This window comes from Hemitrygon akajei, chromosome 24 (genome assembly GCF_048418815.1).
Source record: "Hemitrygon akajei chromosome 24, sHemAka1.3, whole genome shotgun sequence".
NCBI lineage: Eukaryota > Metazoa > Chordata > Chondrichthyes > Myliobatiformes > Dasyatidae > Hemitrygon > Hemitrygon akajei.
In genome coordinates this window covers 47,040,973-47,068,711 of record NC_133147.1, presented here as the reverse complement: position 1 = coordinate 47,068,711, position 27,739 = coordinate 47,040,973, and the positions used below count along the sequence as shown (strand labels likewise).

Here is a 27,739-nt window from a genome sequence, read left to right as displayed (position 1 = left end):
AACATTGTATATATTTTATTAAAATAATACATAGATTTATTAATTAACATATGAAGAAAGACTAATTAATTAGATTGATACCTCTAGCTCTCTGCAGAGGCTGTCTGTTCCAGTGGAGTAATTCGTAGAGTAGAAGTAGTTGTAGGTGGGGTGGGCAGAGTTCCAGGGAATTACCAGAAGTCGTTTCAGACTGTTTTCGAAGTCATTTCACCCACCCCACCTCCCTGTCATGTTTGGACCCCAGTCAGCCCTCCCTGCTCCCTTCCCTACCCGGAAGCAACGATCCAAAGCCTTGCCCGAAGGCTTCACTCTCTGTCGCTCCCCTTCGCTCAGAGTTCCAGAGTGAACGCATTTCGGTCGGGTTATCACTGGCTTAACTTCGGTGCCAGACCCTCCCCCCTCCCCGTCTCCCATTGGAGACCCGCGATTGAACGTATGTATGTATATATATCCACCAGCCTGCCTTTGAAAAACAGTGGTATATCGAGGGACCCAACCTCCTCAGCTGAACGTGACAGCCGTCTGGCTCATCTTATCACCTCCTAATCTTCCTTCCCTCTTCTCTCTCTGCCCTGTCCACCTCTCACTGTTTCTCTCTGTCTGGGTACCTCTCTCGCGCTCTGTCCCTCTGTCCGTTTGTCCCTCACACTGCACACTTAACCACGTGCCGGGGGGGGTGGGGTCAAACTCTCTCACACACACACACACACACACACACACACACACACACACACACACACACACACACACACACACACACACACACACACACACACACACACACACCAAACCAACCACCGGCCCGACTAACCATTCGCTGGGGGTGGGGTGGAATTCCTTACAGCACATCTCTCTGGAAGGCAAGGGGGCTCAGTTCCAGAAACCCTCAGAGATCTGCCAGCTGCGAGGGTCAGGCAGGGGGAAATCCAGAGATGGCCCGGTCCAGACCTGTGGGGTTTAGGGCTCAGATGGTGAAAGAAGGGGAGCACGTTCCTCGCCCTCCAAGCGGAATGGAGTGAAGAATATTAAACTACTACTGTTTTGGGTGTAATCTAGCCCCTAGGTATAGGGTGAGTGGGAACGGTCGGGTCGGTCTACCTGTACACGCGTGCACAAATGGTCCCCTGTGCCGTTACGGAGGGGTCCTTGTGAGAGGAAGAGGTCTGAGTCTGTGAGTCCTGCACCCTCACTGCACACCCATGGCTCTGAAGGATTAAATCAGGGATCACGGGATCTCTCTCCAATACTCTTAACACACACACACACACACACACACACACACACACACACACACACACACACACACACACACACACACACACACACACACACACACACACACACACACACACACACACACACACACAGAGCTTGGTCCTATCCCCCTCCCCCTGAACGGGACACCGGCACAGGCGCTAGGATCTGGGACCTCAGGGGGTGAGCGGCAAGGGGAGGGGAGAGGGGGCCCAAACTCTTGGGGGCAACCCTCCCCTCCCCTCCCCATTCCTCTAACAGCCCATCCAGGAAATGATTTCTCGCACCTTGGCTCACAAGGTTGGGACAGATCCCTCTCAGGGTCCTGGGGCCACCCCCCACACCCCTCCCGTGTGAGAGAGAGAGAGTGAGCAGGATGGGGTAGGGGGGTGCCGGACTTGCAGGATGTCGGCGTTTCACTGAATGCAGTCCATGACGTGTATCTGCAGAGTGTCCATGTCCGGAGCCTGGTACTGGCACTTGGGGCATCGGAAGTCGGGCTGCTCGTCCGGGAACACGTGCCGCAGCGTCGGCTCCGAGGGCACGTTGAACGGGATGGTGCTGCCGTTCGGGAAGTAGTTACCTGGGTGCGACAGGGGGTGGGGGGGGGGGGGGTAGAGAACGAGACCACTTCAGTCATTCGCTCAGTACACGCCATCTACCTCGCACCCCACCCGTCCCTCCTGCCCCGCTCACCTTGGCCGCCGATGGGCGTACGCAGGCTGTCGCTGTGTCGCCGCTGCAGTTCCTCGATATGAGCCCTGGTGGGGGGGGGGGTGGGGGAGAACAAATGGGGAGAGGTTAGTTTGTCCCATCTGGAGGGGGGGGGGGGGTCTGTTTCATTCCACCTCCGCATACGGAGATCTGAAAACTCATCGCACACCATACCCTCCGAATAAAATCAAACCTTTCAGTGGGTCGCTAGCAAGCCCAAGGGTGAGATGGACTCTGGCTGTATGTCCGTGTGTCAGATAGTCTGTCTGTCTCTTTCTCTGTGTCGCTTGTGTGTTTCTCTTCCTATGTGTGTGTCTCTCTCTATATATACATTCATACACACACACACATATACATATATACATCCATATACACACACACACACACACACACACACACATATATACATATTTATGTATAAGAATGAAGAACAATACAGCACAGTACAGGCCATTTGGCCCACAATGTTGTGCCGACCCTTAAACCCTGCCCCCCCCATATAACACCCCCCACCTTAAATTCCTCCATATACCTGTCTAGTAGTCTCTTAAATTTCACTAGTGTATCTGCCTCCACCACTGACCCAGGCAGTGCATTCCACGCACCAACCACTCTCCAAGTAAAAAACCTTCCTTTAATATCCCCCTTGAACTTCCCTCCCCTTACTTTAAAGCCATGTCCTCTTGTACTGAGCAGTGGTGCCCTGGGGAAGAGGCGCTGGCTGTCCACTCTGCCTATTCCTCTTAATATCTTGTACACCTCTATCATGTCTCCTCTCATCCTCCTTCTCTCCAAAGAGTAAAGCCCTAGCTCCCTTAATCTCTGATCATAATCCATACTCTCTAAACCAGGCAGCATCCTGGTAAATCTCCTCTGTACCCTTTCCAATGCTTCCACATCCTTCCTATACTGAGGTGACCAGAACTGGACACAGTACTCCAAGTGTGGCCCAACTAGAGTTTTATAGAGTTGCATCATTACCGTGCGACTCTTAAACTCTATCCCTCGACTTATAAAAGTTATGAAACCTGTGAGACAACTTTCAGGGATCTGTGGACATGTACCCCCAGGTCCCTCTGCTCCTCCACACTCCCAAGTATCCTGCCATTTACTTTGTACTCTGCCTTGGAGTTTGTCCTTCCAAAGTGTACCACCTCACACTTGTGTGTATCTGTCTGTCTCCATCTGTGAGCAAGTCTATCTCTCTGTGTGTCTATTTGTATGTGTGTGTTCTGGTATCTTCCTGTGCATGTATGTGACTATGAGACTTTCTCTCTCTCTATCTATCTATCACATCGAACACAGAATCAGGCTCTTCACTCCAACGAGTCCATGCCAAGCCAATATTCCCATCCTATCCTGTCTCAGTTGTCGGTATTTTTGCATAAGTGCCAGAGCGAGGGTGAGTGCAACCTCTTCCCTGCTTCTCCCCCTCCCTCTGCCGTCCCTCACCTCGCCTCCCCTCCCCACCAGCCCCTCTCCTCACACTCTTCACTCCGCCACCCCTCAGCTCGCCTCTCCCTCCTGGACTCCTCTCCTCGCTCTCTCCACTGCATCCTCGTTCCCCCCCCGTCCCCATCCCCACCTGGTGGCCATGTCGTGCTCTGCCCGCAGTTTATCGCACTCGGCCTGCAGCGCCTTCATCCTCTCCTGCTGCAGCTCCTTCTGTTCGTGCAGTTTCTCGCGGGCCGCCCGCTCCGCCAGGAAATCCGCTTTGAAAACCTCGGCCTGGGGGGGAGGGGGATCCAGTCAGGACAGTGGACGTGCCCCCCCCCTCCCCATCACCCTCCCAGCACAGGGTCTGCTCCTCCGAATCTCAGTCGTAGAATTCCCTGGGACCCGCCCCCTACTTCCCTCCAGACTCACCCACCCCCTGATTACTGTGGCCGATTGGTGGAGCTCAGAATCGAACCTGGATCTCCAGGGCAGTGAAGCAGCAACTACCCCACCCCCCCCCGCCCCGACTCTGTCTTCAATCCCCCTGCAAGTTTGCTCCACAAAATCCCTCCCACTTTTTACCAGCCGACAAAGCAGCTCCACCCTGACTTCTTGCTCACGGGGAGAGGTACTGTGGCGGATGTCGAGCGCAAGACTAACTCGGGCAAGTGGGGAGACACAGGGGGTTGGGGGGGGTGAAATGACAGGTGCTGGGGGTCTGCAGTGACAGACGACCTGCTGGAGGAAATGGGTGGGTGGGTGGTGGGGGGGGGGGGGTGGAGTTCAGGCAACGTTCGCGGTTCCGTACCTGGGCTTTCAGGACAGGAACCGTCTCCAGCTCAGCCTTCATGGTCTCGGCCTCCTCCTTCAGCTTGTCGATCAGGTCCTGCTTAATGGCCAGAGCGCCCTCGGCCTCCTTCAGCTGATCAGCAATGTCCTCTGCTTGGCCCTGAGGGAAAGGACACACGAGGCAGAGTCAGGGGAGGGGGTCGGTGGCAGGGGGCACAAGGGGATTGTGAGATGGGGCAAGGGACGTGAGAAGGAGCGAGGGGGTAGGGGAGAGGAGAAGGGAGGGGGCATGAGGGGTGCAGGAAGTACGGGGGGATGGGAGGGGGGTTGTTGTGTGAGAGGGGGGATGGGGCAGAAGCGCACAAGGGAGGTGGGAGGGTTTGAGATGGGGAGAGAGAGGGGCAGATCCCTCCCACTTACCCTGTTCCTCTTGCCGTCCCTGACTGTGTGGTCGTATTCGGCAAACAGCTGATGGTAGGCAGCCTGTAACTGGGCCAGTTTCCGCCTGTCGAGGAGGGAAGGAGAGAGAACAATTGACATTCAAGATCGGACTCATTTCTGCAGTGTAATGCAGTGTACGGCCTGGATTTCAAAATGGAATTACAGCTGGTTACAGGCTGGGATCTAATCCAGGGGTTCAGGGGGTTTGTATATAGAATATCAGATCCCCAGGACTGGGTTACAGGCTGGGATCTAACCCAGGGGTTCAGGGGGTTTGTATATAGAATATCAGATCCCCAGGACTGGGTTACAGGCTGGGATCTATTCCAGGGGTTCAGACTGTTTATATATAGAATAACAGATCACTGGGAGTGGGTTACAGGCTGGGTTCTATTCCAGGGGGTCAGGAGTTTACACAGCGGCATGCAAAAGTTTGGGTCAAAATTTCTGTTACTGTGAATTGTTAAGTGAGTAGAAAATGAATTGATCTCCAAAAGTCATAATGCTAAAGACAAAACATTCTATTCAACATTTTAAGCAAGGTTAGTGTATTATTTTTGTTTTGTGCGATTTTAGAGTGAAAGAAAGGAAAAGAGCACCATGCAAAAGTTTGGGCACCCCAAGAGATTTGAGCTCTCAGATAACTTTTACCAAGGTCTCAGACCTTAATTAGTTTGTTAGGGCTATGGCTTGTTCACAGTCATCGTTAGGAAAGGCCAGGTGATGCAAATTTCAAAGTTTATAAATACCCTGACTCCTCAAACCTTGTCCCAACAATCAGCAGCCATGGGCCCCTCTAAGCAGCTGCCTAGCGCTCTGAAAATTAAAATAAATGATGCCCACAAAGCAGGAGAAGGCTATAAGAAGATAGCAAAGCATTTTCAGATAGCCATTTCCTCAATTCGTAATGTAATTAAGAAATGGCAGTTAACAGGAATGGTGGAGGTCAAGTTGAGGTCTGGAAGACCAAGTAAACTTTCTGAGAGAACAGCTCGTAGGATTGCTGGAAAGGCAATTCAAAACCCCCGTCTGACTGCAAAAGACCTTCAGGAAGATTTAGCAGACTCTGGAGTGGTGGTGCACTGTTCTACTGTGCAGTGACACCTGCACAAATATGACCTTCATGGAAGAGTCATCAGAAGAAAATCTTTCCTGCGTCCTCAGCACAAAATTCAGCATCAGAAGTTTGCAAAGGAACATCTAAACAAGCCTGATGCATTTTGGCAACAAGTCCTGTGGACTGATGAAGGTAAAATAGAACTTTTTGGCCACAATGAGCAAAGGTATGTTTGGAGAATAAAAGGTGCAGAATTTCATGAAAAGAACACCTCTCCAACTGTTAAACACGGGGGTGGATCGATCATGCTTTGGGCTTGTGTTGCAGCCATTGGTACGGGAAACATTTCACTGGTAGAGGGAAGAATGAATTCAATTAAACACCAGCAAATTCTGGAAGCAAATATCACACCGTCTGTAAAAAAGCTGAAGATGAAAAGAGGATGGCTTCTACAACAGGATAATGATCCTAAACGCCCCTCAAAATCCACAATGGACTACCTCAAGAGGCGCAAGTTGAAGGTTTTGCCATGGCCCTCACAGTCCCCTGACCTAAACATCATTGAAAATCTGTGGACAGACCTCAAAAGAGCAGTGCATGCAAGACGGCCCAAGAATCTCTCAGAACTAGAAGCCTTTTGCAAGAAAGAATGGGCGAAAATACCCCAAACAAGAATTGAAGGACTCTTAGCTGGCTACAGAAAGTGTTTACAAGCTGTGATACTTGCCAAAGGGGATGTTACTAAGTACTGACCATGCAGGGTGCCCAAACTCTTATTCGCTTAGCTATTCACAGTAACAGAAATTTTGACCGGCGTGCCCAAACTTTTGCATACCACTGTATATAGAATCACAGATCCCCAGGAGTGGGTTACAGGCTGGGATCTGACCCAGGGGTTCGGGAGGTTTATATACAGAATAACAGATCTCTGGGGTGGGTTACAGGCTGGGATCTGACCCAGGGGTTCGGGAGGTTTATATATAGAATGCCAGATCTCTGGGGTGGGTTACAGGCTGGGATCTGATCCAGGGGCTCGGGAGGTTTTTATATAGAATGCCAGATCTCTGGGGTGGGTTACAGGCTGGGATCTGATCCAGGGGCTCGGGAGGTTTTTATATAGAATACCAGATCTCTGGGGTGGGTTACAGGTTGGGGTTTAATGCAGGGGTTCAGCTTCCTGACTGACTTGTCCTCCGTTGCGTTCTGTCTCTCTGTCTTCAGGGCAGACTCCGAGTTGTGGACTGCGATCCGGAGTTGGTCAATGGTGACACTTGACTGTTTCTTCTGAGCCTCTGCATCCTTCTCCTGCACCCTCAGCCTCTCCTCCAATGCGTGGCACCTGTGGGTGGGGGAGAATGTTCACAACTGCCCCTACCCCACCCTCCCTCCCTGTCACCTGTGACCCCCTCCCTCCCCTACACCCCTGCCCACCTCCGAGACCTTCTCACTCCCCTACACCCCTCCCCATCTCTGTGACTCCGACCCTCCTTGTCTCCGTGAAACCCCTCCCTCCCCTACACCCTTCCTCCATGTCTTTGTGACCCTCTCCTTCCCCTACACACCTCTCCGTCTCCATGACCCCTCCCTCCCCTACACCCTCCCTCCATACATCCCTCTATTTCTCTGTGACTCCCTCCCTCCCCTACACCCTGCCCCATCTCCGACACCCATTCCTTCCACTACACTCCTCCATGTCTCCATGGCCCCCTCCCTCCCCTACACACCTCCTGTCTCCACTACCCCTGCTCCCTCCCTCACGGATCCCAGCCCCGCCCCGCCATCAGGACACCCACTTGTCGTCCAGGCCAGCGCTCCGTGCCCTCAGTGTTTCCACCGTCCTCTGGCTGTCCTTCAGCTCGGCCAGCAGCGACGTGACCTGTGCCTTCAGCGACGCTCGATCATCGGACAGTTGCTGAAAGAGACACACGCTCCGTCAACGCAGTCCGATCTGTCCCGAAACACAAACGCAAACACACACGCTCCATCAACGCAGTCCGATCCTTCCCGAAACAGAAACGCAAACACACACACACACGTGCACACACACTCCATCAACGCAGTCCGATCCGTCCCTAAACAGAAACGCAAACACACACACACACGCTCCGTCAACGCAGTCTGATCCGTCCCGAAACAGAAACGCAAACACACACACACGCGCACACACGCTCCGTCAACGCAGTCTGATCCATCCCGAAACAGAAACGCAAACACACACACACGTGCACACACGCTCCGTCAACGCAGTCCGATCCGTCCCGAAACAGAAACGCAAACATACACACACACACACGCCCGTCAACGCAGTCCGATCCGTCCCGAAACAGAAACGCAAACACACACACACGCGCACACATGCTCCGTCAACACAGTCCGATCCGTCCCTAAACAGAAACGCAAACACACACGCTCCGTCAATGCAGTCCGATCCGTCCCTAAACCGAAACGCAAACGCGCACACACACGCTCCGTCAACACAGTCCGATCCGTCCCTAAACCGAAACGCAAACGCGCACACACACGCTCCGTCAACACAGTCCGATCCGTCCCGAAACAGAAACGCAAACACACACACACGCGCACACACGCTCCGTCAACGCAGTCTGATCCATCCCGAAACAGAAACGCAAACACACACACACGTGCACACACGCTCCGTCAACGCAGTCCGATCCGTCCCGAAACAGAAACGCAAACATACACACACACACACGCCCGTCAACGCAGTCCGATCCGTCCCGAAACAGAAACGCAAACACACACACACGCGCACACATGCTCCGTCAACACAGTCCGATCCGTCCCTAAACAGAAACGCAAACACACACGCTCCGTCAATGCAGTCCGATCCGTCCCTAAACTGAAACGCAAACGCGCACACACACGCTCCGTCAACACAGTCCGATCCGTCCCTAAACCGAAACGCAAACGCGCACACACACGCTCCGTCAACACAGTCTGATCCGTCCCGAAACAGAAACGCAAACACACACATGCTCCATCAACGCAGTCCGATCCGTCCCTAAACAGAAACGCAAACACACACACACGTGCACACACGCTCCGTCAACGCAGTCCGATCCGTCCCGAAACAGAAACGCAAACATACACACACACACACACGCCCGTCAACGCAGTCCGATCCGTCCCGAAACAGAAACGCAAACACACACACACGCGCACACATGCTCCGTCAACGCAGTCCGATCCGTCCCTAAACAGAAACGCAAACACACACACGCTCCGTCAACGCCGTCCGATCCGTCCCTAAACAGAAACGCAAACACACACACGCTCCGGCAACGCAGTCCGATCCGTCCCGAAACAGAAACGCAAACACGCACATGCACAGAGACACACACACACACAGACACACACACACACACACACACACACAAACACACACACACACACACACACACAGCCCCTCACCTCGACCTGACGGCTCAGACCCTGAACTCTGGCCTCGAACTCCGCCTCCTGCTTCTTCAGCCGCTGCTCCAGCTGTTCCAGCTGTGCCAAGGGTCTCTCAGGCCCGGGGGCTCCCTCCTGCGTCTCCGGCCTCCTGCTGGGGGTGGCACCCACCCTGTGAGAGCTGCCCGCATGCTGAGTGGGTGGGAAGGGCCCACAGACCCTCGGGGATAGTACTGACGGAGTTACAGAGATGGGGGAGGGGTGCAGGGGAGGGTTAGGGTCACCGACGGGGAGGGAAGAGGCAGAGACCCACAGAGACAGGAAAGGCAGTAGGAGTGGAAGGGGTCTGGGAGACAGAGAGGGTTGTAGTGGAGAGAGGGGGCTACGGAGACGGGTTCAGAGAGACAGGGAGGTTGTAGGGGAGGGAGGAGGTCACAGAGTGGGAGGGGTGTAGGGAAAGGAATCAGCTCACGGAGACAGGGATGTGTATAGAGGAGGGAGGGAGTTACAGAGAAAGGGAGGGATGTAGGGGAGGCAGGGGGTCACGGAGACGGGGAGGGGTGTACAGTCAGAGCTCGGGAGTGGTCACAGAGACAGGGAGGGGTCAACAGGGATGAGAGAGGTGTAGGGGAGGGAGGGGGTCGGAGACGGGGAGGAGTGTAGAGTCAGAGCTCGGGAGTGGTCAACAGGGATGAGAGAGGTGTAGGGGAGGCAGGGGGTCACGGAGACGGGGAGGGGTGTAGAGTCAGAGCTCGGGAGTGGTCAACAGGGATGAGAGAGGTGTAGGGGAGGCAGGGGGTCACGGAGACGGGGAGGGGTGTAGAGTCAGAGCTCGGGAGTGGTCAACAGGGATGAGAGAGGTGTAGGGGAGGGAGGGGGTCAAGGAGATGGGGAGGGGTGTAGAGTCAGAGCTCGGGAGTGGTCAACAGGGATGAGAGAGGTGTAGGGGAGGGAGGGGGTCACGGAGATGGGGAGGGGTGTAGAGTCAGAGCTCGGGAGTGGTCAACAGGGATGAGAGAGGTGTAGGGGAGGGAGGGGGTCACGGAGACGGGGAGGGGTGTAGAGTCAGAGCTCGGGAGTGGTCAACAGGGATGAGAGAGGTGTAGGGGAGGGAGGGGGTCACGGAGACGGGGAGGGGTGTAGAGTCAGAGCTCGGGAGTGGTCAACAGGGATGAGAGAGGTGTAGGGGAGGGAGGGGGTCACAGAGACGGGGAGGGGTGTAGAGTCAGAGCTCGGGAGTGGTCACAGAGACAGGGAGGGGTCAACAGGGATGAGAGAGGTGTAGGGGAGGCAGGGGGTCACGGAGACGGGGAGTGGTGTACAGTCAGAGCTCGGGAGTGGTCACAGAGACAGGGAGGGGTCAACAGGGATGAGAGAGGTGTAGGGGAGGCAGGGGGTCACGGAGACAGGGAGGGGTGTAGAGTCAGAGCTCGGGAGTGGTCAACAGGGATGAGAGAGGTGTAGGGGAGGGAGGGGGTCACGGAGACGGGGAGGGGTGTACAGTCAGAGCTCGGGAGTGGTCAACAGGGATGAGAGAGGTGTAGGGGAGGGAGGGGGTCACGGAGACGGGGAGGGGTGTAGAGTCAGAGCTAGGGAGTGGTCACAGAGACAGGGAGGGGTCAACAGGGATGAGAGAGGTGTAGGGGAGGGAGGGGGTCACGGAGACGGGGAGGGGTGTAGAGTCAGAGCTAGGGAGTGGTCACAGAGACAGGGAGGGGTCAACAGGGATGAGAGAGGTGTAGGGGAGGGAGGGGGTCACGGAGACGGGGAGGGGTGTAGAGTCAGAGCTCGGGAGTGGTCACAGAGACAGGGAGGGGTCAACAGGGATGAGAGAGGTGTAAGGGAGGGAGGGGGTCACGGAGATGGGGAGGGGTGTAGAGTCAGAGCTCGGGAGTGGTCAACAGGGATGAGAGAGGTGTAGGAGAGGGAGGGGGTCACGGAGACGGGGAGGGGTGTAGAGTCAGAGCTCGGGAGTGGTCAACAGGGATGAGAGAGGTGTAGGGGAGGGAGGGGGTCACGGAGACAGGGAGGGGTGTAGAGTCAGAGCTAGGGAGTGGTCACAGAGACAGGGAGGGGTCAACAGGGATGAGAGAGGTGTAGGGGAGGGAGGGGGTCACGGAGACGGGGCGGGGTGTACAGTCAGAGCTCGGGAGTGGTCACAGAGACAGGGAGGGGTCAACAGGGATGAGAGAGGTGTAGGGGAGGCAGGGGGTCACGGAGACGGGGAGGGGTGTAGAGTCAGAGCTCGGGAGTGGTCAACAGGGATGAGAGAGGTGTAGGGGAGGCAGGGGTCACGGAGACGGGGAGGGGTGTAGAGTCAGAGCTAGGGAGTGGTCACAGAGACAGGGAGGGGTCAACAGGGATGAGAGAGGTGTAGGGGAGGCAGGGGGTCACGGAGACGGGGAGGGGTGTAGAGTCAGAGCTTGGGAGTGGTCACAGAGACAGGGAGGGGTCAACAGGGATGAGAGAGGTGTAGGGGAGGCAGGGGGTCACGGAGACGGGGAGGGGTGTAGAGCTCGGGAGTGGTCAACAGGGATGAGAGAGGTGTAGGGGAAGCAGGGGGTCACGGAGACGCGGAGGGGTGTAGAGTCAGAGCTCGGGAGTGGTCAACAGGGATGAGAGAGGTGTAGGGGAGGGAGGGGGTCACGGAGACGGGGAGGAGTGTAGAGTCAGAGCTAGGGAGTGGTCACAGAGACAGGGAGGGGTCAACAGGGATGAGAGAGGTGTAGGGGAGGGAGGGGGTCACGGAGACGGGGAGGGGTGTAGAGTCAGAGCTAGGGAGTGGTCACAGAGACAGGGAGGGGTCAACAGGGATGAGAGAGGTGTAGGGGAGGCAGGGGGTCACGGAGACGGGGAGGGGTGTAGAGTCAGAGCTCGGGAGTGGTCAACAGGGATGAGAGAGGTGTAGGGGAGGGAGGGGGTCACGGAGACGGGGAGGGGTGTAGAGTCAGAGCTCGGGAGTGGTCACAGAGACAGGGAGGGGTCAACAGGGATGAGAGAGGTGTAGGGGAGGCAGGGGGTCACAGAGACGGGAGGGGTGTAGAGTCAGAGCTCGGGAGTGGTCAACAGGGATGAGAGAGGTGTAGGGGAGGCAGGGGGTCACAGAGACGGGGAGGGGTGTAGAGTCAGAGCTCGGGAGTGGTCAACAGGGATGAGAGAGGTGTAGGGGAGGGAGGGGGTCACGGAGACGGGGAGGGTCCCGGGCCAGAAAGGGGTGAAGGGGAGGGGGGGGGGTCACAAAGATTGGGAGGAGTGGAGTGAGGGACTCGAGGATCAGCGTTCCATACCTGACTGGTGACTGGCTGGTAGCTTCCTCATTCGGTGCCTTTGCCTAGAACAGACGCACACACCTTCTCTCAGTCGATGGTCCTCCGAGAGGGAAGCGGGCTGTTGCCGGGAGCGCGCGCGGGCGAGAGGGAGGGCAGGGATTGGGTGCCTCAGGTGAGAGGAGGGAAGGAGGGTGCGAGGGCCGCGGGTGAGTAGAGGGAGGGCTGAGGGCGAGGTGAAGCAGGGGCAGAGCTTTGAACGAGCGAGATGGCAGGCGGGAGCAGAGATATGGCAGCGGGTGTGTCGGGCCACAGGGCAATAAGACACTGAACCCCCACCCCCAACTCCCGTTGCACCTGGTCCCCCCCCCCCCCTTACCTCTTCCCGCACGACCACCTGCGCCGTCCCGGTCTGCGCCAACTGCTGCCGCAGCAGCTGGTTCTCGGTCCTCATGACCCGCAGGTCGTCCTCCAGCTCCTCCTTCCGCTCCTTCAGGAGGCGCACGTACTCCGGGACCTCCGCCTGGACATGGTGCGCAGAGGGAAGGCTGAGTGGCGGTGCTCCCCCCTCACCCTCCCCCCCCTCGCCACGCGGAACACCTCCTCGCCTCGTCGTCAAGCAGGGAGGGGAGGGGAAACGGGGGACGTTATCTGACTCTGGTAAGCCGGAGTTGTCACCGGCATCTGAATCCAGTTTATTATCAGTTTGAACACATAGAAGTTTGAATGGTTCGGCCCACAATGCACTGCTGACCTTTAACCTACTCCACGATCAATTTAACCCTTCCATCCCCCATAACCCTCCACGTTTCCATCATCCATGTGCCTATCGAAGAGTCTCTTAAATGTCCCCACTGTATCTGCCTTTACCACCGCGTCTGGCAGGGCGTTCCACACACCCACTGGGGAGGGAGGGGGAAGAAGGATGAAGGGGGAGAAGAGGGGAGGGGAAGGGGGGAAGGGGAAGGGGGGAGGGGGAAGGGGAGGGGGGAAGGGGAGGGGGGAAGGGGAAGGGGGAAGGGGAAGGGGGAAGGGGAAGGGGGAAGGGGAAGGGGGAAGGGAAGGGGGGAGGGGGAAGGGGGAAGGGGGAAGGGAGGGGGAAGGGAGGGGGGAAGGAAGGGGGGAAGGGGAAGAGGGGAAGGGAAGGGGGGAGGGAGGGGGAAGGGAGGGGGAAGGGAGGGGGAAGGGAGGGGGAAGGGAGGGGGAAGGGAGGGGGGAAGGGGGGAAGGGGAAGAGGGGAAGGGGAAGAGGGGAAGGGGAAGAGGGGAAGGGAAAGAGGGGAAGGGAAAGAGGGGAAGGGAAAGAGGGGAAGGGAAAGGGGAAGGGAAAGGGGAAGGGAGGGGGAAGGGAGGGGGAAGGGAGGGGGAAGGGAGGGGGAAGGGAAGGGGAAGGGAAGGGAAAGGGGGGAAGGGAAGGGAGGGGGAAGGGAGGGGGAAGGGAGGGGGAAGGGAGGGGGAAGGGAGGGGGAAGGGAGGGGGAAGGAAGGGGGAAGGAAGGGGGAAGGAAGGGGGAAGGAAGGGGGGAAGGAAGGGGAAGAGGGGAAGGGAAAGAGGGGAAGGGAAAGAGGGGAAGGGAAAGGGGAGGGAAGGGGTAAGGGAGGGGGGAAGGAGGGGGAAGGAAGGGGGAAGGAAGGGGGAAGGAAGGGGGAAGGAAGGGGGGAAGGAAGGGGGAAGGAAGGGGGAAGGAAGGGGGGAAGGAAGGGGGGAAGGGGGGAAGGAAGGGGGGAAGGAAGGGGGAAGGAAGGGGGGAAGGAAGGGGGGAAGGAAGGGGGAAGGAAGGGGGAAGGAAGGGGGAAGGAAGGGGGAAGGAAGGGGGGAAGGAAGGGGGGAAGGAAGGGGGAAGGAAGGGGGAAGGAAGGGGGAAGGAAGGGGGAAGGAAGGGGGAAGGAAGGGGGAAGGAAGGGGGAAAGAAGGGGGAAGGAAGGGGGAAGGAAGGGGGGAAGGAAGGGGGGAAGGAAGGGGGGAAGGAAGGGGGGAAGGAAGGGGGAAGGAAGGGGGAAGGAAGGGGGAAGGAAGGGGGGAAGGAAGGGGGGAAGGAAGGGGGGAAGGAAGGGGGATCACAGGGGATCGTGGGTAGACATGATTCTGAGACTTTTCTGCATAGCACCGTATAAGTTTGTGTCTGCCCAGGTGCAGGGCAAACCCTGCCTGCAGGCACGCAGAACAGTATGGCACAAGCACTGCCCTTTCGTGCCTGTGCCAGACCCGGTGCCAATTTAAACTGTAACAGGCCTGCGTTCCTGCCTGTTCATGCGTTTGTCTAAGTGTCACACAGTACTGAGAGGACAGACAGGAAGGCAGAGGGGCCGGTGTTACTCTGCTGGGAAGAAACAAAATTGACTCGTTTGGAAGAAGTGACTAGGGGTCAGAAAGTGTTAAGAGCCGAGGAACTGCAAAGGAATATACAAACAGCTTATCTACTGGAAACTCAACAAAAAGATTGAGAAAGAAAGAAAGGAAGTGGACACTGAAGAAGTATTTTCCGTCGGTCGTCAACGTGGAAGACACTGTCAGTATGGCGGATGTCCCAGGTGTCGGAGGCATGTGTGAAGTCACCGTTACCAGGGAGGAGGTTCTTGGGAAACTGAAAGGTAGATAAGTCACCTGGACCAGACGGTGTTCACCCCAGGGTTCGGAAAGAGGAGGGTGAAGAGATTGTGGAGGCATTTGTAATGGTCTTTGAAGAGTCAATAGGTTCTGGTATGGTTCCGGAAGACGGGAAAATTGCAGATACCACTCCACTCGAGGAGGGAGAGAAGCAGAAGAAAGGAAATTATTGGCCGGTTAGTCTGACCTCAGGGATTGGGAAGATGTTGGAGTCGACGAAGGACGTGGTTTCAGTGTACTTGGAGGCACACGATAAAATAGGCCAGTCAGCAGGGCTTCCTCAAGGGAAAATCTTGCCTGACAAATCTAGACTGGACTGCCAACACAGATGCCTTGTGCAGGAAGGCACAGAGTCGACTGTACTTCATTAGAAGGTTGGTGTCATTCAATGTCTGTAGTGAGATGCTGAAGATGTTCTATAGGTCAGTTGTGGAGAGCGCCCTCTTCTTTGTGGTGGCGTGTTGGGGAGGAAGCATTAAGAAGAGGGACGCCTCACGTCTTAATAAGCTGGTAAGGAAGGCGGGCTCTGTCGTGGGCAAAGTACTGGAGAGTTTAACATCGGTAGCTGAGCGAAGGGCGCAGAGTAGGCTACGGTCAATTATGGAAAACTCTGAACATCCTCTACATAGCACCATCCAGAGACAGAGAAGCAGCTTCAGCGACAGGTTGCTATCGATACAATGCTCCTCAGACAGGATAAAGAGGTCAATACTCCCCAATGCCATTAGGCTTTACAATTCAACCGCCAGGACTTAAGAACTTTTTAAAAGCTATTATTAATGCTTTTTGAGATAGTGATTTAGATGCATATCATATTTTTTTACTGAGTTAAGTATTGTATGTTATTAGTTTTGCTACAACAAGTGTATGGGACATTGGAAAAAAAGTTGAATTTCCCCATGGGGATGAATAAAGTATCTATCTATCTATCTATCTATCTATCTAAATCTGTCGGGATTCTTTGAAGAAATAACAAGCAGGACAGACGAGGGAGAATCTGTTGGCGTTGTGCACTTGGATTTTCAGAAGGCCTTTGACACACGAGGCTGCTGAGCAAGCTGTGAGCCCGTGGTAATGCAGGAAAGACTCTAGCACGGATAAAGCAGTGGCTGATTGTCAGGAGGCAGAGTGGGAATGAAGGGAGCCTTTTCCGGCTGGCTGTCGGTGACTCTTGGTGTTCCACTGGGGTCTGTGTTAGGACTGATTCTTTTTATGCTCTATGTCAAGGATTTGGATGGTGGACTTGATGGTTTTGTTGTGAATGTTGCAGAAGATATGAAGACAGGTGGAGTGGCGGACAGTTTCGAGGGATAGAGAGGCTACAGAAGGACTTCGACAGATAAGGTGCATGGGCAATGAAATGGCAGATGGAATACAGAGTCGGGGTATGTGCGGTCATTCATGCACTTTGCTGGAGGAAATGAAATAGTTGGCTATTCTCCAAATTGAGAGAAAATATAAAAATCTGAAGCGCAAAGTGACTTGGGAGTCCTTGTGCAGGATCCCCTTGGGGTTAATTTGCAGGTTGAGTCGGTGGTGAGGAAGGCAAATGCAGTGTTAGCACTCATTGCAAGAGGATGTAATGTTGAGACTTTACGAAGCACTGGTGAGGCCTCGCTTGGAGAATCGTGAGCAGGTTTGGGCCCCTCATCTCAGAAAGGACAGAGGAAGTTCGAAGTAGGTTTCTCGAAAATGATTCCAGGATTAAACGGCTCGCCATACGAAGAGCGCCTGACGGCTCGCGGCCTGTATTCACCGGAATTCAGAGGAATGAAAGGTGACCAAGTTGAGACCTGTCGAATGGTGAAAGGCCTTGACAGAGTGGACGTGGAAGTGATGGTGGGACTGGGGAGGCCAGAATGGAGGGGCGTCCTTTTAGAACGGAGATGAGGAGGAAATTCTACAGTCAGAGAATGCTCAATCTGCACAATTCGTTACCACAGGCGGCTGAGGAGGCCGAGTCTTTACGTGCATTTAAGGCAGAGTTTGATAGATTGTTGATTGGTCAGGGCATGAAGGGACACGGGGGCAAGGCAGGAGAGTGGGGACTAGAGGAAAACTGGATCAGCCATGATGAAATGGCGGAACAGACTCGATGGGCCAAATGGCCTAATTCTGCTCCTATATCTGGGATCTTCATTGACAGCTCTCTAGAGGTTATAGAGAATGGTGTGACAGCAAAACAGATGTTGTGAGCAGCAGTGAAAATGCCTTGTTACTGAGAGAGGTCAGAGGAGAATGGCCGGGCTGGTTCAAGCTGACAGGAACTCAAATGACCGTGGTTTACAACAGTGGGGTGCGGAAGAGCATCTCTGAACGCACATGTCGGACCTTGAAGTGGACGGGCAATGGTAGCATTATGTCATGAACAGTGGCCACTTTATTAGGTACGGGAGGAACTAAATGAAGAGTGTCTGTCTCCCTAACGTTATAAACCTCTATCTGGCCACTTCACTTCTCCGGAGAAAACAACCCCAGTTTGTCCACTCACCTGACCCTCGGGCTGCTGTGCGGCGGGGAGGTTAAACATGCTCTGGGTGATGGTGGTGTAGGAGGCGAGGGAGCTCTCTGCACTCTCGGAGGCACCACGGGAGGGGCTTCCTACCGCCATCCCCTGCCGAGAGAGACAGGGAGGGGGGTAGAGGTCAGTGGCAAGGTGGTCTCTCTCTCTCTCCCCACCATCACGTCGAGATCATATCCAAAGCAGAATGTGGAGAGAGGGGGAGGGAGGGCAGAGTGGGTGGGGAAGAGAGTGTGGGGGAAGAGGGTGTGGGGGGAGAGGGGAAAGAGGGGGAGGGGAAAGAGGGGGAGGGGAAAGAGGGGGAGGGGAAAGAGGGGGAGGGGAAAGAGGGGGAGGGGAAAGAGGGGGAGGGGAAAGAGGGGGAGGGGAAAGAGGGGGAGAGGAAAGAGGGGGAGAGGAAAGAGGGGGAGAGGAAAGAGGGGGAGAGGAAAGAGGGGGAGAGGGGAGAGGGGGAGGGGTTCCTCAGAGGGGGAGGGGTGCAGGGGTCCCGAGGTGGGGAAATGTGGGGGGTCCCAAGAGGAGGGGAGGGGGGTTGAAGAGGGGAAGAAGGGGGAGAGGGAAAGGGGGAGGGGTAAGAGGGGGAGGGGTCCCGAGAGGGGGGGAAATGTGGGGGGGGTCCAGAGAGCAGGGGAGGGGGGTTGGAGAGGGGAAGGGGGAGAGGGAAGGGGGAGGGGTCCCAAGAGGGGGGGAAATGTGGGGGGGTCCAGAGAGGAGGGGAGGGGGGTTGGAGAGGAGGGGTGTTTGGTGTTGGTGGGGGGAGGGGGTGTATCAGAATGAGAGAGGGGGAAGCAAGGAGTAGATGAGCAGGGCAAAGGAGGGAGCAGAGGGCCAAGCAGGAGGGAGGAATGGGGACGGGGCCCCGATCCACTCGACGTCTGCACCCACCTCGCTCGCCCTGCGCAGCAGCTGTGCGTTGGCGGCCCTCAGCTGCTCGACCAGCTGCCTGGCCTCTCGGAACCGGCTCAGCACAAACTCCCTCTCCCGCCGGTTCTGCGTCTGGAATTCCTGCAGCTCCTCGCAGCGCTCCCGCAGCGCCTGGTTACTCTGACGGATCGCCTCTGGGTCGCCGGTAGCCGGTGTGTGGGGGGGGCGGGGAGACAGAGGGAAGCAGAAACAGGAAAACATCAGGGCCCCAGTACGAGGATCGGTAACGTTGTGGCTCATGTAACACACTACGACGCCGTCTCTAAAACCTGGGTTTAAATTCCCGTTTCGGTCTGCAAGCAACTTGTACGTCTTCCCTGTGACCGTGTGTGTTTCCTCCAGGTGCTCCGGTTTTCTCCCGCGTTCCACACCCTTACGGGTTAGGGTGAGGGAGTTGTGGGCACGATGTGTTGGCGCCAGAAGTCTGTCGACATTTCTGGGCTTTTCCCAGCACCAGCCTCGGACCGCGTCGGTCGCTGACGTGAATGACGCATTTCACTTAGTGTTTACACGTGCAAGTGACAAACTTGGCCCCACGTTTTGAGCAGCAAGGTGTTAGAACACACTCAGCCTCTTCCCCTCCGCCATCATATTTCTGAACGGACAACAAACCCACACAGACTACTTTGCTACTTCTGCTCTCTTCTTGCAAGATTTATTTAATTTCCGCAGATCTGCACACAGTGGCCACTTTATCAGATACACCTGCTCACTAATGCAGATATCGAACCAACGACTCGATGCGAAAAGCACGCAGGCATGGTCACGAGGTTCGGTTGTTGTTCAGACCAAACATCAGAATGGGGGAAGAAACGGGATCTTAAGCAACTTTGACCGCGGAATGGTTGTTGGTGCCAGACGGGGTGGTCTGAGTACCCCAGCAAGTGCTGATCTCCTGGGACTTTCACACACACAACAGTCTCGAGAGCTTACAGAGAGTGGTGCAAAAACAAAACCAGTTCTGGGGGTAAAAACGCCTTGTCAATGAGAGAGGGCAGAGGAGAATGGCCAGACTGGTTCAAGCTGACAGTAACTCAAATAACCACAGGTTACAACAGTGGTGTGCAGAAGAGCATCTCTGAACGCATGACACATCGAACCTTGGAGTGGACGGGCTCCAGCAGCAGGAGACCATGGACGTACACACAGTACCATGGAGTACCAAATAAAGTGGCCACAATGAAGAGTATTTTCTTATTATGATTTATCGCATATTTTAATGTATTACACTGTAATGCTGCCACAAAACAACAAATTCCACGACACATGTCGGTGACAAATGAAGCTCATCTTTAAATCTTTGTCTTAAAAAAGGCTGATGTGGTAGACAGCGGAGATTATGCTTATTTGCCCAGGGTTCTTGATCAGCTGGGCCGACGAATGGCGGATGCAGTTTAATTTAGGCAAGTGCAAGGTGCTGCATTCTGGGAAGGCTTTCATGGCAAATGGCAGGGCCCTGGGTAGTGTTGAGAGAGCTAGAGATTGAGGTATATGCTTGCGAAGAGAATTAGCAAACGATCTTTCATGAATCACTGGATTCTAGCATGGTTCCAGAGGACTGGAAGATAAAAAATGTCACTCCACTCTTTTGAGAAAGGAGGGAGGAAGACAGCAGGAACTTATAGGCCAGTTAGCCTGACATCAGTGGCTGATGACATGTTTGAGTTCATTGTTAGCGAAACGGTTTCAGGGTATTTGGAGGCACCTGACAAAGTCGGCATAGTTTCCTCATGGGGAAATCTTACCGGACAACTCTGTTGGGATTCTTTTGAGGAAATAACAGGCAGGATAGACAAAGTAGAGTCAGTGGATGTTGTTTACTTGGATTTTCAGAAGGTCTTTGACAAGGTGCCTCACATGAGGCTGCTAAACAAGATGGTATTACAGGAGACACTGGCTGACAGACAGAAAATTAGCTGAGTGGCAGGAGGCAAAGAGTGGGAATAAAGGGGGGAGGGGCTTTTCCCGCTGTTTAATTTAGAGAAATTTAACAAGAATGATCTTTGGAGAGAGAGTGTTAATGTCTAAGGAGCTCGGAGTCAGTAACTGGACGAATGAGGGGGTCTGCTCTCGAGGGCGTGCCTTATTTTGTTATAAGGAGCTTTAATCGCGCTGATTGGTTCATTTAAAGTTTGCGAAGCTCTTTTCCCATTGGTGGGCTTATGGGCGCAAAGGAGGCCACGTACAGAGGGTTTGCTCTCTTTCTTCCCTGGCACCCATGGGTCCTGAAGGACCACTGAGAAAGAGCGTTGTAGACACAGATGGGGTGCCCACCGTTGGGTTAAGTATCCGTCTGTGGCATGCTTACATCTCGGGCTTTATAAATCGGGGATCGTTTAGCAGAGTACCCATTCATTTAAAGGGTAACAGCGGTAGTGGCTTTGGGTAGATCAGACAAACATTCCTTTAGCTGGACGCCCGATTTAGTGTTCCTCTCTTCATAAGTCACTACCTCACATACCCATTTTAAACTCTGTGTCTCCTGTTTCACTCACTGGATCCTCGAACCTGCTCTCCCACGTTACAAGGGTTGGGGGGGAGTCATGTTGAACCCTATCGAATATTGAAAGGACGTTTCCTATAGTGGGGGGGGGGGGAGTCTAACACCAGAGGTCACAGCCTCAGAATAGAGGGACGTCCATTTAAAGCAGGGGTGTCAAACTCATTTCAGGTCATGGGCCGGATTGAGCAAAATGCAGCTTCTTGCGGGCCAGATCAATCGGACGCGTGCAAACGCAGCTTTCGTTGCCTCCGTTTTCTCAGCCTGCTCTCATGTGTCTCAGTCTCTGCTATAACTACAAAGTGTTTCACTTTACAAATTCCGTTTCTTATGAAGAAGACTGCCGAGCAAGACTGCCGAATAAACACTAAAAACCCTGAAAACCTGGTACCTGAATAAACTCAGCATTAGCCATATCATATGCCATAGGCGCTTCGATTACTGGGGCCAGCTTTAATAGTAATTAGATATTATCTCGCGGGCCAAAGATAATTCCACCGCGGGCCGGATTTGGCCCGCGGGCTTTGAGTTTGACATATATGGTTTAAAGAGATGAGGAAGAATTTCTTTCGCCACAGGTTGGTGATTATGTGGAATGTGTTAGCTGTGGAGGCCACTGTGTATATTTAAGGTGGAGTTTGATAAGTTAGTCGGGATGTCAAAGGTGACGGGGAGAAGGCAGGAGAATGGAGTTGAGAGGGATGATAAATCAGCTGTGATGGAATAGTGGATCTATTCCAGATGCAACTGGCTGGGTGGCCTAGTTCTGTTCCTGTGTCCTACGGTTTTCCGAAAGCGTCGTCACAGATAGAGAGGGCGGTCAAGCAGGTATGAGGCGCGCTGACCTCCGTCAGACAGGGCACCGAGTACGGGAGCTGGGACGTTGTGTTGCAGTCGCAGAAGTCACTCCTGTGGTATCGTGTTCGGTCTGCTCACCCTGCTACGGTGAAGATGCCATTAAGCTGGACGGAGTGCAGAGGGAGATTTACAAGACCATTGCCAGCACTCGAGGGACTGAGTTATAGAAAGAGGCTGGACAATTAGGACTTTATCCACAACTGTTCCCTCTTCCCACCACTATCTACAGGACACATGGCAGCCCAAATGATAGCACCCCACCCACAACCGTTCCCTCTCTCCACCACTGGATGAAATTGGACCATACACTCCGCATCCGCCACATTACCTTTCACCCCACCTACAAGTCTGGAGTATGCCGGGACACTCCCCACTTGCCTGGGCGGAGCTGGTCCATGCACTCCGCATCCACCACATTACCTCTCTCCCCGTCTACAGGTCAGGAGTGTGACGGGGCACTCCCCACTTGCCTGGGGGACAGTGTGGCTCCAACAACTCTCGAGGGGCTCGATACTGTCCGACACACGGCAGCCCACCTGATTCCACCCCACCCACAACCGTTCCCTCTCCCCACTACGTCTACAGGACACATGGCAGCAAATCACCGAGACTCCTTCGTCAGCACTTTCCAGATCCAACACTTCTACTGCGGGGACGGGGTGGGTGGGGAGTAGCACCCTCTGGAAGTTGCCATCCCAGCCACTCAGCAGCCTAACGACAGATTCATGATTTGACCAGCTGTACATCAAAACAGACCGTGAAACGTGTCCAACACAACCCAGGGGTGTACCGGGGGGGGGGCAGCCTGCAAGGGTCTCCACACACCCCCGTGCCAACACAACACAATGTTCAGCAGAACAACACGGCAAATGCAAAGGCGGGCCGACGATACTAAACTGGACTCTGATTCGGGAAAACGGCAGATGGAATTTAACGCAGACTCGTGTGAGGAGTTGCACTTTGGGAGGGCAAACCAGGGTAGGTCCTGCACGGTGAGTGGTTGGACACTGAGGAGTGTGATAGAACACGGGGATCTGGTAATACAGGTCCCAGAATTCCTTGAAAATAGCATCACAGTTAGATAGGGTCGTAAAGAAAGCTATTGGCACATTGGACTCCGTAGATCAGAGTATTTAATATAGGAGTTTGAATGTAATGTTGAAGTTTTATAAGACGTCGTTGAGGCCTAATTTGGGGTATTGTGTGCAGTTTTGGTCACCGACCTACGGGAAAGATGTAAGCAAGCTTGGGAGAGCGCAGAGAAAAATTACAAGAACGTTGCCAAGACTTGAGGACCTTAGTTATAGGGAAAAGTTAAATAGGTTTACTCCCTAGAACAGAAAAGATTTAGGGGAGCAAACACGAGGAAATCTGCAGATGCTGGAAATTCAAACAACACACACAAGACGCTGGTGGAACGCAGCAGGCCAGGCAGCATCCATAAGGAGAAGCACTGTCCATGTTTTGGGCTGAGACCCTTTGTTTTCGGCCCGAAACGTCGATAGCGCTTCTCCCTATAGATGCTGCCTGGCCTGCTGCGTTCCACCAGCATTTTGTGTGTGTGTTGTTTAAAGATTTAGGGGAGATTTGATATACAAAATTATGAGGGGTAATTGCAAGCAGGCTCTTCCCCCTGAGGTTGGGTGAGACTAGAACTAGAGGTCATGGGTTAAGGGTGAAAGGTGAAATGTTTTGGAGGAGCTTCTTCACTCAGAGGGTGGTGAGAGTGTGGGACGAGCTGCCGGTGGGAGTGGTGGATGTGGGTTTGATTCAAGAGAAGTTTGGACGTGCACATGGATGGGAGGGGTACGGAGAGCCATAGTCCAGGGAGTGCGCAGAATAATAGTCTAGCTCGGACTAGAATGGCCAAAGGAGTTGGGGTGTTCTGTGACTCTAAAACGGGAGGACAGGGGTTTAGAAATTTAATGGAAACCCCAGGGGGTAACTTCTCCACCCAGGGGATGGTCCGTGTATGGAGCGAGATGTCGGGGGAAGTGGCAGAGGCAGGTTACGGCGACATTTGAAAGGCAGGTACACGGATTGGAAAGGCATGCAGGCCCGACACGGGCTTCAGTGGGGACTTTGGTCAGTACATGGAACAGTCAGCTCACGAACAGGCCCTTCGGCCCATTAATGTCGTGCCGAACCGATCACATTAGTAATCAAATGGGCGGCTAAACGAATCCCCTCCCCCGCGGTGTCCATTCTCACACGTTCCTGCGCCCATCCAAATGTCTCTTAAACGCCCCTGATGTACCTGCCTGAACCACCTCCCCAGGCAGTGCACTCCAGGTGGCCACCACTCTCTGTGGAAAAACTTGCCCCCACGTCTGCTTTGAACCTACCCACCACAAACCTGAAATGTATGCCCACTAGCATTAAGCTTTTCAATCCACATCAAAAGATTCTGTCTGTCGACTCTATCTATGCCTCACGTATACTTATGAACCTCTATCAGATCGCCCCTCGGTTTCTCCCACTCCAGAGAAAACGACCCTAGTTCGTCCAACCTCTCATTATGGCACAGGCCCTCCAATCCAGGCAGCACCCAGCCTCAGCACAAAACAGCAACTGTTTTCCTCATATCCACAGATGCTGCCTGACTCGCTGGCTTCCCTCAACATTCTGTGTGTGTTGCAGTCTTGTTCACGTAAATTATCAGTTGAGCCCAAGGGCCTGTTTCTGTCCTACGACTCTATTAACCGGGTATTACCACCTCTCTCTGGGATTGAAAACGACGCCCTCCCCCCAAGTTCAATGTTGAGGTCTCTCCGTCTCAACATTAAGTGAGACACGTCTAGATTCACATCCCCACCCCCACATCCCAAAGGTCCTGAAGTCAATTAATGGGAGGTCAACCATTCAGCCGGCACTCAAAGGATGCCCACCCCAGATGTCAAAGGTCAAGGGTCAGCAGTCCCACAGCTCAAACCCCTCCCCCCCACCACTCCAACCAGCAACTGACTCACCTCGGAGGCTGACGTTCTCGCGATGCAGCTGCCGATTGGCCTGGACCAGCGTCTCCATAGTGCCGAGGTCGGCGGGGGTCCCCGGGGTCACTCCACCAACGGGACGGGCGGTCAGCAGGCCTTCCCCGGCAACCGTCTCCGGGTCGCCGTCCACCAGTGCGCCGGGCTGTACCATGGCTGTCACGGGGGAGCCCTGGCCCCGAGACATAGGGTGGGGGGGGGGGGGAAGCGTAGAGGCACTTGGAAAGTGGAGTGGGTGGGGTTGGAACCTGAGGGGAGAGAGAACATTATTGAGAGTCTCAAAAGGGGGAGGGAGAAGGAGGGAGAGGAGAGGGGGAGGGGGAGAGGAGAAGGAGAGGGGGAGGGGGAGAGGAGAAGGAGAAGGAGGGGAGGGGGGAGGGGAGAGGAGAAGGAGAAGGGGAGGGGGAGAGGGGAGGGGGAGAGGAGAGGGGAGGGGGAGAGGAGAGGGGAGGGGGAGAGGAGAGGGGAGGGGGAGAGGAGAGGGGAGGGGAGGGGAGAGGAGAGGGGAGGGGAGGGGAGAGGGGAGGGGAGAGGGGAAGGGGAGAGGAGGGGAGTAGAGGGGAGGCGTGGAGGACAAAGGGCAAGAAAGACAGAAGAGGGCACGGAGAAGGGATGAGGGGAAGGAGTGGAGGGAAAGAGGAGCGATATAGGGAAGAAAGGAGGTAATCCAGAGTGGAGTCTGCCGGAGGTCCCGGTCATGTGACCACTGTGGGCCCTGTGAACTTCTGCCCCCTTTAAGCCAAAACACTGAATCTTTGTGGCGCCCAGCGATTAATCGGCGTCCGTCCCAAATTGCTGCCCCTCGCCCCCACCGTTCTCGGATGTGCCCCGCCGAGAATATGTCGTCTCGTTTGTTTAGTTCCCCCCCTCCCCTTAAATTGGTGCAAACAAGAGGAGAGGCGAAACCACGCACCAGCCGCTGACCTGCGATCAGTCGCCCCTCTGTCTCTCTCTCTCTCGCCCTCCCTTCAGCCTCGTATAAAAAGCAGAAACGGGGGAAGGGGCACAAACACTGAACCCGAGAGGCCTTCGCAGGGAAACAGCGCCCGGAGGAGGTAGAGAACTGGGAACCCGGAAGGAGCGCAGACACAGAGAGAGAGAGAGAGAGAGAGAGGGAGAGGGAGATCGCAACGGGCTGCAGTCTCCGCACGTCCAGCTTGTCGGCAGAGGTGCAAGGCGGCCCGGGGGCAACGGAGCGGGATCCGAGCCCTCCGGACAGAGGCGGATCGCGCAGTGTAAATATCTCCGGAGCAACACGTCAGCTTCCACCCTGTCAGCTACAAGTTACCAGTGTCAGCTTCAGGCTCCGGACCTGTGGCCGAGCCCGCCGCGCACCGGCCGTGACCGCGGGGCTTTCCCTTCACCTGTCGCCGCTCTCGGCCTCGGTGACGGAGCGGAATTCACCAGCGGGCCGCCGCGAGTCCTGGGTCCCGCTCGCCGCCCACCCGAACTTCCTGTCGATTCTGCGGACCGAAAGCGTGACGCCCGCGACGCCGGAATCGCAACAAGGGCTCGGCTCTTTTGGTTTCTCTTTCGTGCCGGAGCCACTCCGGCTCCCTTGGGGGCTGAATCGAGCCAGACTAACAGCCCCCCTGGGATGTTCCCGGGGACCGGCTGATCACAGCAGAAACATACTGACACACGGAATAAACGCTGCACGTTCCCTTCACATGTTTCTCTGCCTGAGGACCACCCCTCAATACCTGTGCACTCCCCGGGACCCCCTGTAAATACCGACACACTCCCCGGGACCCCCTGTAAATACCGACTCACACCCCGGGACCCCCTGTAAATACCGACACACTCCCCGGGACCCCCTGTAAATACCGACTCACACCCCGGGACCCCCTGTAAATACCGACTCACATCCCGGGACCCCCTGTAAATACCGACACACTCCCCGGGACCCCCTGTAAATACTGACACACTCCCCGGGACCCCCTGTAAATACAGACACACTCCCCGGGACCGCCTGTAAATACCTGTGTACTCCCCGGGACCCCCTGTAAATACCTGTGCACTCCCCGGGACCCCCTGTAAATACCTGTGCACTCCCCGGGACCCCCTGTAAATACCGACTCACACCCCGGGACCCCCTGTAAATACCGACACACACCCCGGGACCCCCTGTAAATACCGACACACTCCCCGGGACCCCCTGTAAATACCGACACACTCCTAGGGACCCCCTGTAAATACTGACATACTCCCCGGGACCCCCTGTAAATACCTGTGCACTCCCCGGGACCCCCTGTAAATACCGACACACTCCCCGGGACCCCTGTAGATACTGACACACTCCCCGGGACCCCCTGTAAATACCGACACACACCCCGGGACCCCCTGTAAATACCGACACACTCCCCGGGACCCCCTGTAAATACCGACACACTCCCCGGGACCCCCTGTAAATACCGACACACACCCCGGGACCCCCTGTAAATGCTGACACACTCCCATGGTCCATTGTGGCTGCTGTCATTAACGTGTTGCATGACGTGGGCAATCATGGTCTTGACGATGAATGTTCTTGGCTGATGTTTTCTACAGAAGTGCTTTTCTTTTGGGCAGTGTCTTTATCAGACGGGTGACCCCAGTCATTATCAATACTCTTCAGAGATTGTCTGCCTGGCGTCAGTGGTCACATCACCAGGACTTGTGATCTGCACCACCACCTGCTCCCATGGTTTCATATGATCGGGGGTGGGGGGGGGCGGCTAAGCAGGAGCTACACCTTGCCCAAAGGTGACCTGCAGGCTAGCGTTCGGGGGGGGGGGGGTAACAGCACCTTATACCACCTTTGGTAGAGATGTAGCTCCACCCCGCACACCCCCTGGACAGACCCTAACACACTTCTGTCACCCTTGTATACGCGGAGCCAACTCAAGATCCGACGTTGTCCACAGTCATGATCAGAATCAGGCTTATTATCACCGACATGTGTCGTGAAATTAGTTAACTTAGCAGC

At 55.1% G+C, this 27,739-nt stretch overlaps 1 protein-coding gene across 9 annotated transcripts; it reads right to left on the bottom strand.

Moving 5' to 3' along the window:
* Positions 1–26,489, bottom strand: ikbkg (inhibitor of nuclear factor kappa B kinase regulatory subunit gamma). Of its 9 annotated transcripts, none has more exons than XM_073028732.1 (14): positions 26,084–26,489; positions 24,751–25,019; positions 18,385–18,557; positions 17,470–17,592; positions 12,752–12,895; positions 12,394–12,437; positions 9,125–9,260; positions 7,486–7,604; positions 6,879–7,031; positions 4,615–4,699; positions 4,214–4,354; positions 3,554–3,696; positions 1,951–2,015; positions 1–1,837 (listed from the first exon to the last, which is right to left on the bottom strand). In XM_073028732.1, exons 2-14 carry the CDS (start codon positions 24,956–24,958, stop codon positions 1,671–1,673), a joined length of 1,701 nt encoding a protein of 566 aa, XP_072884833.1. In that variant the 5' UTR covers positions 24,959–25,019; positions 26,084–26,489; the 3' UTR covers positions 1–1,670. The 9 variants fall into 9 exon arrangements, with proteins under 9 accessions (XP_072884833.1, XP_072884829.1, XP_072884830.1 ...); XM_073028728.1 differs by having other exon boundaries at positions 26,060–26,404; XM_073028729.1 differs by having other exon boundaries at positions 26,136–26,404.
* Positions 26,490–27,739: the final 1,250 nt, after the last annotated feature.